The 13,305-nt window shown below is 39.8% G+C and overlaps 1 protein-coding gene across 1 annotated transcript in view; it reads left to right on the top strand.

Moving 5' to 3' along the window:
* LOC145410113 (cell adhesion molecule DSCAM-like) overlaps positions 1-13,305 on the top strand; it is a 172,570-nt gene that overhangs the window by 26,224 nt on the left and 133,041 nt on the right. Inside the window, exon 4 of the mRNA XM_080280312.1 lies at positions 920-996. Within this exon, the coding sequence (XP_080136438.1) occupies positions 920-996 (77 nt within the window). The remainder of the gene's footprint in view (positions 1-919; positions 997-13,305) is intronic.

Below are 13,305 nucleotides of genomic sequence, written 5' to 3'. Positions count from 1 at the left end.
ACGACGTTTTACGTCGACTGCTCGAGGTCCGAGTTCTCGGCGTTTCATTTATGCTTCTTTACAGAGGAGACTTTACGAACTGGAGGAATTTGATACTGCCTTATTCGACCCCCAGCACTGGAATATATTCTTCCTGAGCTAAATAAGATGGTATGATAGTAGCAAAATGAGGTGAAAATGCAACAGTAGAATGAAGAGGTTAAAGAGGGTGTTCACAGTATGTCCTTCCATATGCTACCTCATGTTCCTGCCATTTTTGCTTATTGCTATGATGACTTTTCATAAAATGACATACCCGTATGCAAGCATACTTCCAGAGACATCATTCTTATAGCTGGTGCACCTTCCTGATCTAAAGGTAGATGCTAGCAGTATGTCCTTCCATATGCTTTCATTATGATTACTGCCGGTTCATGCCGATGATATGTACACATATTCTGGTACAGGGTCTGACACTTACAGGCATGACCATTACACCTCTTCAGTTTTCACACACATTACTTTAGCTACGGACGTCCATTCGTAGCCTACTAAGCCTGCATAATGAGAGTGTAATTTCGGCTTTCATTCTCCCTCTGAATAGATTTGGCCATTCAGTCGACCGTACAGCTTATGGATTGTTAAAGTTGCATTTGCATATTTTAAAAAATGTGTTGATGTTAAAAAAAATATTTAATAAACTAAACTAACAAGTGAATATGTATTTTTTATAAATCATTCACAACGATGATATCTTAGTATTCATATAGGCCTACTTTCTTTCTATGAAGAGATCTTTCGGGCAGTTGGGATTTGAAACACTTTCTATTAATACAGGAAGGTTACACTGCTCTCAGGAATATGGTCTGTAGGCATTTAACTTTAAATTTACTTATGTTTTTAACTCACATCCTCACTGACTGTACTTACTGTTATTTAGGTGTCATGGTACCGGAAGAAAGGCAGCGAGATACACCTCATTACTTTTGGCTTCCAGACCTACCATAACGACGACAGGTAAGCGTCTTTTCCTAGTTACATATTGCAGGCGGCTTTAAAGACTTCATAGCACCTTCTCCGTTATCAGTGTATTTTGCACAATATACCCCACTATTCTCCTATATTTACAGAGGCAAACTAAATCAGTATTAAGATGATCCATCTATGTATATCTATATCTATCAATCTACTGATCTATCTGCCTATCAAAACATTATATATATATATATATATATATATATATATATATATATATATATATATATATATATATATATATATATATATATATATATGGAGCCTTTGTGGTACAGTGGTAAAGTGTGCGTTTTCGGACACTGAAGAACGAGGGTTCACGACCCCTTAGGGTAATAAACTTTGGGAGCGTTCTTCTGGCCACGTAGTGTATTGGCGGACATCAGGGGTGCTGTTTTTTTTTTATTTAAATAGATAATGAATGGAGGAAGGAAAAACAAAGGGAAAAAAAAATAAGTCCATGTGCCTAAAGGCATCCTCCATTCATAAAATATTTATAACAACTGGACTTGAACTGAAGTGGATCAAATGTTTGTGGGAAACAACTCCCAGGAATCGAATTCCAGAGAGTAGTAGTTCTTGGGATAATTGAATTTTGATAAGCAGAGGTTCTGCATTGAGGGGGAGAGAGTGTGAATTTATGGGCGCTCCCAGCTACCCGAGTATTTCGAGAGAAAATGTGAAGGGGAGGAACAATTGAAGATGGTTCGTCGGAACACTTACGGTGAAAATATCTATAAAATAATGCTAAAGAAGCAACATCTCTATGTACGGTACTGAAAATAGAGGAAGGTCTTGCGTGATGGCAGGGTCATTGATTAATCTAATGGCTTTATTTTGAATTTTGTCCAACTGCCTCAATGCTGTGCGTGACAGAAATAAATGGAGAGAAATTGTGAATGAATAAGTGATGACGCAGCCCTGAGGGGATATTCTTCCGCATTTGGTCTGATCAGCTAGTCAGGTCAGGTGTGGGTAAGAGGATGGGTCTGTTATGATGTGGCAGGGGTAAACCAGCTCTGCTGTCGTGCCCTGCTGCGGATGTCACTGATTGCATTGCTCAGTTGACTCTTGTGCGGTGTGGTGCGGTGAGGATCTGTCCGTTCTCCCCTTGGGGCTAAGATGCGAATGAATGTGTTTGAATGGATGAGTAAATGGGGAGTGCGTCGTCCTGTCTCGGCTACCTCCCTTTCCTTGGGGGAAGCAGCCTAGGTATATAGATAGCCTCAATGCAACCGCTCCACATCCACTCCACAGTGATGAACAGTATTCGATCTGAGAACGCACATGACTTTTGTATATTGTGGCCATCTGCTCGTCAATGAACAACTCACGAACTCTGTATATAAGTCCCACTTTTTTGGAAGCATTTTTAGCAAGGGATTTAACATACGCTGTCCAGCTTAGGTTGAGGTTTAGGATATCAATTGTAGTGGATATGGGAATATTGACATCATTTAAAATTATGTGAGAGTCTGAGGGATTCTTTCTGTTGGAGAAATTAATGTATTTAGTTTTCTGAGCATTAAATGAGACCAGATTTGTTTGTCCCCATTGTTTAATTTTAGAAGGGTCCTGGTTCAGAGAAATAGCTGTGTTTATTTGGGAATTTATAATATCAAATTGTGTAAAGGAAGTACTAAATGTGAAAGAACTATGAAGGGTCGAGTCATCAGCATAAGAGTTTATTGGGTTGTGAGTGACAGATAGGAGGTCATTTATATGAATGAGAAAGAGGGTTGGTGCCAAAACTGATCCCTGAGGTACACCAGCATTTATGGAATGAAACTGAGAATAAATATCATATCCCATGACCTGTATTTTTCTATTATGAAGGTAAGAAGAAATTAGAGGAACGAGTGACGCAAGGCCATAGTGTGACATCTTAGATAATAAGGCCCGGTGCCATACTGTCAAAAGCTTTTGATATATCTAGTGCTGTTGTGTGTGTTTCAGCGTGTTGGTCTATTATTTTGTTAATCTGATGGGTAAGATGGCAAAGAATGTCTACAGTTGAACGTTCTTGTCTAAATCCATATACTGCCGATCATTGATTAATTTATTGATTTCTAGATGCTTCATTATGTGTTTGTTAATTAGCGTCTCAAAAACTTTGCTAAAAATGGAAGTTATTGCAATTGGTCTATAGTTTGATGGATCAGAAGTTGCCCCCTTTTTAGGAACAGGATGGATATTTGCTTCTTTCCAAGAGGCTGGAAAACTTGAGGTACGGATGCATAAGCGGAAAAATTTTGCCAATACAGGAGCCAACACTGAGGAGCAATTTTTAAGTACTATTGAAGGAATTTCATCTGGACCAGTAGCTTTGTCAACTGAGAGATTCTGTAATACAGCTTGTACGTATCTGGTGTGAATCATGAAAGAAGGTATTTGAGGGGAATCAAAATCAAGTACAGGAATATTGCAATTTTCTGTATTTAGGGTTGAGTTTCTTGAAAAAATGTCAAAAAGAAGTTTGGCTTTTCCACGTGGGCCACATACTAGATTTCCATTTGGGGACTGTAAAGGTGGAATGAAAGAGGTGGTAGTGAAGTTAGTTTTGAATGAATTAAGGGTTGACCAGAATATTTTGTCATTTGGATTGTTTAGTAGTTTGTTAGCCTGTCTATGCAGAAAGTTTGACTTAGAAAGATTGATGATAGTTTTAGCATGGTTTCTGATATTTCTATAATAGTCAAAGGCTTCTTTGGCTGTGGTCCTTGTATAAGTGTTATAGGCTATTGTTTTATGTTCTGTTACTCTAGCACAATTGTGGTCAAACCATTTAGGAGAATTACATTTTTTTCTGTAACTATGATGGCGAATGAATGTTTCCATGCCGACTTTAACGAAATCCTGTATGTGGCCCAATGTGGAATTTGCATCTTGGGAGAAAAAGGAGGTCCAAGGAACATCCATGATAAAATTATGGAGTCCTCCCAGTCTGCCCTGTCGTAGTGCCAATTAGTCACCACGACCTGTTCAGAGCAGGAGGGTGTGGTATGTGTTAAACTGGTGACATGAATCAGACAATGATCCAAGGATCCGAGGGGGGCTTCACTTTGACACTATAATTATCCGAATTGGTTGTTAGAAACAAGTCCAATAGGTGGGGATTTTGATCGGGGTTGTCTGGTACACGGGTGGGTTGACTGACTAACTGAGATTAAACGAGTCTGCAAATAGCTCACATTCAAGACCAGAGTCATCAGTTCTGGCTGAATAAGTGAGCCATTCAACATTATGTACATTAAAATCACTCAGAATAGTAATTTCTGATGCAGTATTAATGCTAAGGACACTCAGTTGTGAAGACAGAGAGTCAAATAAACTCGACTCTTGAGGGGCATTAAGGGAACGATAAACACAACAGAAATACGTATTTTTACCAAAAGAATTTAATTTGTATATGGAATAGTCGAAATAAGGACAATTAAATTTAGTAATCTCCTCCAGGGCAATTTCTGATTTAGCAAGGCAACATACGCCTCCTTTGGGTCTGAAATTTTGAATCAAGATATAACCAGGAAAATAAATCTAGCTAAATCAGAGGTGGAGCTTACTTGTGTCTCTGTCAAAAATAGCAGATCAGGGGATTCAAACTGGAGGAAATTTTGAACAGAATTGATGTTGGAGTGAAGTCCCCTAATATTGCAAAAGAAAATTTTACTGCACTGACGAGCAGATTTAGGGCACCGCAACACTGGAGGTGGCACAGTAGCTTGATGACGACCGGGAGGGCCCTGCACAAACGACCCAGCCCTGCCGGTGGTGGTCATCCAAGAAACCACCGCACAAATTCCTAGTATAGCAACAGCCATGGTTCTTTTTATGGGGGGGGAGGGCAGGGATGTGTTGTGAAATGTGTATGACATGTAATGACAAGATTGGTATTTTATGGAGAGAGGATAGCTGGTTTAAGGCAATGTGATTTAATGTGGATGTGTGTGTTGTGTAAAGAGGGCAGCCTGATGCCCTCTGATGTTTGAGGCAGAAAGATGTGTAACCAGCTGCCAAGGCCCAGGAGAGAAAATGGAATCCAGGCTATTCCCTGAGTCTCCCGTTACCTTGGCAGTAGTACTTCACTAGTCGGGGCTACCTACCCATACTACTGGTTGAACCAGTGTCGCATACTATAAAGTATGCTTGCACCCAGTCGGCTTGCGCGGGCTTATTACACTTGGTTCACAGACTACACACATATCCAAAGCCACTCCAACACTACGAGACACTTACAAGCACTTCTCACCCTACATACAATCTCTACCAGACAGCCTAAGTCACTTGGTAGAGATACATTGGCTGTATCATCCCTGCTTTGGTTGGGATAGGCCGATCATGCGGTGGACTCTCAAACGGCTGATGAGATGAGATGAGATGATATATATATATATATATATATATATATATATATATATATATATATGTATGTATCGATATATATCTATATATACTCTATATCTACCTATCTATCTATCTATCTTTCTATCTATCTATATATGTATTTATATATATATATCTATAAATCTATATATATATATCCGATAGAGCCAGGATTCCAGGGGCTTGAATAATGAGTGAATGGAAGCGTGGCCCATTGGATTGTGCAATTTTGGGCTGTCAGGACACTGCTACTCCTGACCCTGCCGTAGGGTGGGAAAGGAGGTCCTGGTGATGATGAAAAAAATATATATATATATATATATATATATATATATATATATATATATATATATATATATATATATATATATATATATATATATATATATATATTGCCAGACGCCTTAATCCCTTATACAGGGTGGCCACAAACAAATCGCCTCCACATCACCCTGTCCCCCACCATTTCACTGCCCTGCTCCCAATTCACACCCCCTTCTCTCATATACTTCTCCACTCCATCCCTCCATCTCATCCTTGGCCTTCCCCTCCCTGTCTCCCCCTCCACCTCACTCACATACATCTCGTCAGTCTCTCACTCTCCATCCTCTTCACATGGCCAAACCACCTCAGTGTGATTCTCCTAATGCTTCCTATCACATCCACATCCACACCATAACACTCCTTCACATCCTCATTTGTCAGTCTGTCTCTCCATGTGACTCCATCGGCTCCTCTCAAATAACTCATTTCCACTGCTCTCACTCTTGACTTGTGTCCCTCCAACAACGTCCAAGCTTCACTTCCATACGTCAGAGTTGGTATCACAATACTATCATCTAATAACTTTTTCACATCCATGCTCACTTCCCTGTTTCTTATCACTGCCTTCAAGGAACCAGCAACCTTTCTTCCTTGTTGTACCCTTTCAAGCACTTCACCCTCCAAACTTCCATCCTTACTCATCACACTACCCAAGTACTTAAACGTACTCTCATTTTCCATTAACTCATCATCCGACCTCACTGTACATTCACTGACTTCACTTCTCTCAAGGACCATAAGTTTACTCTTCCCTGCATTCACCCTTAAATTCCGTTTCTTACACACTCTCCCAGACTCATCCACCAAGCCTTGCAGCTCCCCCTCGTCTTTGTCATAAAGACTTTGTAGTTACTTGTAGAGAAGTATATTTTAGACTTGTGGTCGAGCGGCTTTTATATCTTGTAGTAGCTTCCCCACCAAATGTCATGTAGTGACAGGAGAGGTAATGAATAGTATGGGACTATTTTTATTTGTCTTGGAAATATTAAACACGGAACGAGTATAAGTCCCGGGTAGCTACCTCCCTGTCTCGCTATCTCTCTCTCTCTCTGTTCTAAGGCTAATCTCCGTCTCGACCTCTCTCTAGGGTCGCTTGTCTCCTTCTAAACTCTCTTTCCTAAAATCTGGTGTAGCAGGGGTGTGTCACGTGTGTTCCTCGTGGATCTTTGTTCACGAGAGGACTGCTGACAGCTAACTGCATCATCTCCTTACTGGCCGCTGTCGTCAGCTTTCCTCAGTGTTAAGAGTGTGTAAGCATGTTTAGCACTGCTCGATTCTCGCAGACACAACACCTTCTCATCATCTGACTCCCTGCTTCTATCTGTCTCTCTATCTATCTATTTATCTATCTATCTATCTATATAATATGTAGTCTTTACCACACTGCTCGGTCGCGCGAAAATGGCGTACCATCGACATTTAATAGTCATAACATATCAATACATACTACATACACATTATAATGAACTTATAAGTTAATTAAGTGAAATACATAATATTGTAAAGTAACATAATTGTATGAATATTGTATACATATATTATTCATAGTAAATAGTGATTATTCAGTAATATTATGCATATAATTGTGCAATGGTAATACTGCTAGGTTATACATTACATAGAGTTATCACTTTAGTAATGTCTAATATTTCACCTAACTTGTATGATGATACTGGTAATACAGAATTGTGCTATAATTGTATGACTTATATTGTGTTAATGCATAATTGTGTTGGCCTTATAACTGTAGTTACATTTTGTTAATGCAACTATTACATAAGTGTCTTGGCCTTATAATTGTAGTTAAAGTTACATAAAAGTTACATCTTGTTAATGCAACTGTTACATAATTGGCAAAGTGTAACATAATGCAATCGTTTGTCGTTACATAATTGTTCCATATCATTTGTAGGTACATAATTGTAGTTAGTGTAACATAATGCAATCGTTTGTCGTTACATAATTGTTACATATCGTTTGTAAGTACATAATTGTAGTTAGTGTAACATAATGCAATCGTTTGTCGTTACATAATTGTTACATATCGTTTGTAAGTACATAATTGTAGTTAGTGTAACATAATGCAATCGTTTGTTGTTACATAATTGTTACATATCGTTTGTAAGTACAACTGTTACATTAATTGGTACATATTGTTTGTAGTTACATAATTGTAACAAGTGTAACATAATGTAATCGTTTGTCGTTACATAATTGTTACATATCGTTTGTAGTTACATTATTGTAATATGGAGTAACATAATTGTAATAACTGCAGTCCTAACATATGCTGCGGTCGATGATAGTGATGATGTATCATGCCACTTGTTTGTGGAGACACAATTTGCTTTTTTGTTTGTAGTTTATGTGGTATTTTGGCAAATGTAGTAACACTTACACTTATTTTCATTTGTTTGTTATGTGATCTTACTTTATTTCTCTTTTTTCTTTCTTACTTTTCTTTCTTTCTTTTTTTTTTTTTTTTTTGTATGTATTGATTTTCTATAGTTTGTTTCTCTTTGCTTGTGTACGCTTTTTCCATGTTGTTCATGGTTACATAATTGCTGACTAATTTTCTTGGGATACTTTTTTAAAGTTTAGTTTATATTGCACATATACTACTGAAAACGATATTATATAGTCCCATATTTTGTTATTTTATATAAAAAATATGTATATACACTATATACAGTATTAACTATACACACTGACTTGTTGTTCACCTGTACCTATCGTGGGTAATATGTGTGTCAGCACTGTGTGGAAATCATTGTCTTCACGATTGTGTTGAAGATATTCACTCTTGCTAACGGCATTTGTGTTGGCCATTTTTTTTTTCTTTTCTCTAGTTTACCTTGTAACTTAATTTATATGTTTCCACTAGGTAGCTTTAATTAATAAACATTTAATACAGTTCTTTTAATCGCTCACTGAGTAACTGTGATGGTATATTTTCTTTGTCGCTTGTAGATGTACTAATGTATAGTTGTATATATGAAACACATATTTTATGTAGGTATAAATGGTAACACTCGTTGGCAGTAAATAAATGTTATAATAAATGAATGAATATATACAGTGTAGAATATTTATTGTTGGTGATTATTTAGTGATTGAGTTATGCAGATAATTGAAGTAAGTATGTGTATTTAAGCTGTAACTATACAACACGTTTTATATGTTTGTGCAGAAGCTTATTGTCTATCACTGTGTATTGTATAAATGAAGTAACTATGTAACTCACTAATTTTTACCGTGGTGGAAATGGTGTGAGTGGTGTTGCACGTGGTGATAGCGTTGTCCTTCGCGGGTTGATTGGCGTGTTGTCGTCTCAGCACATGGTGACGTCGGCTTCCCACACTGGTAGCTGTGGTGAGTGAATGAGTAGCGATGAGTAACTTGAGTGAAGACGAGTGAGTAAGATGAGTTGTGAGTCGTGTCTCACTCTTCGTTTGTTTGTTCCGTTTTTCTATGTCGATGTTTTCTCGGTCCTTTTCTCTAGTGATTTACTCGTTGTGGGATGAAGACTGCCGCTACTTGTAGGTGCGTGTAGAAGATTATACAGACGACGTAGAGTTGTTAATTGTAGTTGATTGTAGATGGCTGTAGTTCGCTGATTCGTTGTAGACTTGTAGATTATTTGCACTGTAGGCTGTATTTTGTAGGATTCAATGTAGAACTGAAGCTAATCTTGTAGTCTCGGTTGCTTTTGTAGAAATTTGCTTTTAATTCGGAGACGATGTCCGCAGATTTGCTGGTTTGTTGTTAAGCTACTTGCAAGGCGTCGAGTGATCTCTTGACCTCTGCATCAGCGTAATGATCTGGGAGATGGAGGGGGCTGGATGGAGAGAATACTGTCAGGAGCTGATGTTGTTGGTTGTTTTCAATCTTGATATTTTGTAGGAATTTAATGTTGATTCGTAGACGAGGTTCGTATACCTTCGCTGCTACCAAATGTCATAAATGACATTTGGGTCATCCCTCTTCTTGACCTCCTACCTGTCTCCTCTGAGGCCTGTCTCCTTCTCCTCCTCCCTGTTCGGTGGCTAATCTCCGTCTGAGCTCTCTTTCCTAAATTCTGGTGTAGCAGGGGTGTGTCACGTGTGTTCCTCGTGGATCTTTGTTCACGAGAGGACTGCTGACAGCTAACTGCATCATCTCCTTACTGGCCGCTGTCGTCAGCTTTCCTCAGTGTTAAGAGTGTGTAAGCATGTTTAGCACTGCTCGATTCTCGCAGACACAACACCTTCTCATCATCTGACTCCCTGCTTCTATCTGTCTCTCTATCTATCTATTTATCTATCTATCTATATAATATGTAGTCTTTACCACATCTTCACTCAACAACAAACACAGTATCATCTGCAAACAACATTACAGGGGGTTTCCAAACTCTGCCATCTCTCATTAGGGGCACTCCAACATCCACTGTCCAACCTTGTATCTCTTTTATGACCCCATCCAAAAACAGATTGAACAGCCATGGAGATATGACACATCCCTGTTTCAACCCAACCTTCAAATAGAAAAACTCACTCAGTTTACTATCCACACGCACTGCAGCCTTAGCACCCTTATACATACTTTTCACAGCATTCAACAGCTTCCCATCTACTCTATATATTCTTAATACTTTCCACAATCCTTGTCTATTCACCCTGTCATATGCTTTCTCCAAATCCGTGAAGGCCGCATACAACTTTTTTCCCTTCTCTAGACACTTTTCCAGTAAAAATCTAGGAATGAATATCTGATCTACACAACCTCTTCCCTTCCTAATGCCTCCGTGTTATTCTCCAACTAATTCCTCTGTAATTTCCCTAACTCTGTCACTAAGTATCCTACCGTATACTTTTCCTATTACACTAAGAAGACAACTGCTCCTATGATTACCACACACTTCTTTTTCCCCCTTTCCCTTTGTACAGGGGAATAATTATACCTGACTTCCAATCATCCAGGACTGACCTTCCTCCCAGGCCAACCTGCACATCTTTCACATCGATTCTATTACTATCTCTCCTTGATGCTTCAGCATTTCACCACACACTACATCAATTCCTGTGGCTTTCCCCATTTTGGCCCTCTTCAGTGCTTCCACAACTTCCATCCTACTGATTCCTTCCTGTTTCCTCACCTCCCTCTTTCTCCCTGCCATTCCCCATTCCCCAGCCACTTATACTTGCATTTCTTTAATTCTCTATGTTCAACAATTCCTTAAAGTGTTCTCTCCATCTGCTCACTTTTTCTCCCTTCTCAATTAGTAATCTACAATTTTTATCTTTCAGTTCCCTACTAACTTCATTGCCACCATGGCTCCCACTTTGCCAATCTAGGATTTCCCCAGATAAATGTGAAAATTTCCTTAGATTGGTCACAATTTCCCCAAAATGCATTAAATATAATATGAAAAATGTTTTTATAATGAGACCAACTAGGAATACTGAACGCTCAAAAATAAAAGTTTTTATTTTCATCAGATTATTATAATATCTACCTATGACCGTAATTCTCTGTCAGGTACTGTATATGAACTTATATGTTGTATACTTCTGACGAGCAACTTGGCAAGAATCATACTGTACAGTAGGCCTACTGCATTGTTTTGAAGAAACTCCCCGTCTTAAATGGATTTGCAGAAGAATAATTCTTTCAGTGACATACAATACCTCAAAAATAATATAGCACAACTTTCATTCGTCCACTGAGGTACATAAAACTGATATTTATTCATCATGAAAAAAAAGAAAAGAAACCTAAAGATAGTAGCTTACAATGAAGTGGAACCATGGATACATGCTTCTAATACCCTTGTTATTCTGTTAATGATAAAAGAAAGTACATAATATATCTTCAGACAAAATTAGATATATTTTGTAGAAATACATATGCAGGATATATATACAGGAAAAAAAAATTGCTGCCTATTTGGAAACTGGAAAAAGCATTTATGTCTTACCTGAAAAAGTGAAATATAGAGGCATAATATAATTACACATTACTTAGTTAGAATTCCACTGAAATGTTTGGTATTATGCGTTGGTAAAAAAAAAAAAGATACTGTGGCCTTATTTCCACTAAACATTATCCGTCACAGAACAGGTTTACAAGTAGATTTACCCTCTGACAGGGCTAATGACAGTATGACACTTGTTATATTAGCCTATCTGAGTAACCCTAGACGATTATATTGAGCAGATATAAAACTATAGGCACTGTAATGCTAGGTGTTTTAGGGTCGGCTTCCCGTCCCTCTAACGCCTAGTGTGCAGCTGGGTTCTCCTTCTAGAGCTGAGCATAGACAAATAAGAGAGAGGCAGGACACAAAAACTCAAGGCAACAACCTTACATGTGTATTGCTAAATTCTACAGTGGAACGGGCAGATGTCACAAATACAGGTATACTGGACAATTATAATTCTAAGGTCTAGATATGGGGTGTTAGTATCACGCAGGATACTACTCAGGTCAAGATCGGGTAAGGTGAATAGTACTTAGGACAGAGGGGTTATGCACTATTATTGTAGGAAAGTGTATATTCTGTGTACTGGTGGAGGTGGTGGCACTATTTCACTGTGGGTAGGCTAGCGGGTATGTTGCCCAGGTCGTTAATTATTACTTTTGCTCTGGTGCCTTTGTATGATCTTAGTGTGAGGCGGTGTCACCATCTGGTAGCATGTTCACTGAGATAGACCTGTATTTCACTGCCTTGCTGTGTTCACTGTTTCACTGTTACCTTGCTTATTCCACCACTCTTATATTATTACTGATGCTTTTCTCACTGACTTCATCTATTCTGTTAACTCACTGCTCTGACCTTACTTCACTATGTCACTGACACTGCGCTTTCACTATCACTTACTTTCGGGTCTGGGCGTAGTGGCGGTCAGGTACAAGGGTGGCAGAGGTAACTCAGCCTCACTACTGACGGGGCTGAGTTCCGCCAGGGGCCTCTGTATTCAGGGGCCACGGGATCACTCGTAGGGGAGTCCTCTCTCTTCTGGGGCTGCTGGTGGTGAAGGGTCCCACTCTTTCAGGACTTGGGGCAGGAGTCTGGCCCTCAGGGCTGAGGCCGAATAGCTGCCTGAACTTCTCGCTCAGGCACCTGACGGAGGACGAAGATCTCCGGCGTCGGGGTGTAGGGAGGTCCCGCCCGGGGGTCCTGGGGGCGGTCTGGAGGTCCCAAGGGCTGCGGTCCCTGGCAGTCGGGGACGCCGTCAGGAGGGGGCTGCGGTGTTGGCCTACGTCGGGGTCCGTCAGACGAGTCCTCTCAGGAACTGGCTGCAGGGAGAAGAGCCCAGTGGTAGTCACGGGGCCTCTCCAGTACTCCTTCAGGTTGGGGGCTCCCTCTGGGTCGTACGTTGGTGGGCAGGAGTCAGCACCTGATGGAGGAGCGGCTACCGGCCGTCTCCTACCGTAAGGCCCGGCTATTGGCCGTGGCCTTCTAGAGGCGCGGCTACCGGCCTTTGCTAAGACCCGACTACTGGCCATGGCCTTCCGTGTGACATTGTCAGGGTCTGTCAGACCCCAGGATACCTGCCTTGTAATATCATCATGGTCTGTCAGACCCCATGTTACATGACG

Source organism: Coenobita brevimanus, chromosome 84, assembly GCF_032717465.1.
Source record: "Coenobita brevimanus isolate Jiangsu-jjx chromosome 84, ASM3271746v2, whole genome shotgun sequence".
Taxonomy (NCBI): domain Eukaryota; kingdom Metazoa; phylum Arthropoda; class Malacostraca; order Decapoda; family Coenobitidae; genus Coenobita; species Coenobita brevimanus.
This window is presented reverse-complemented; position numbering and strand designations above follow the sequence as displayed.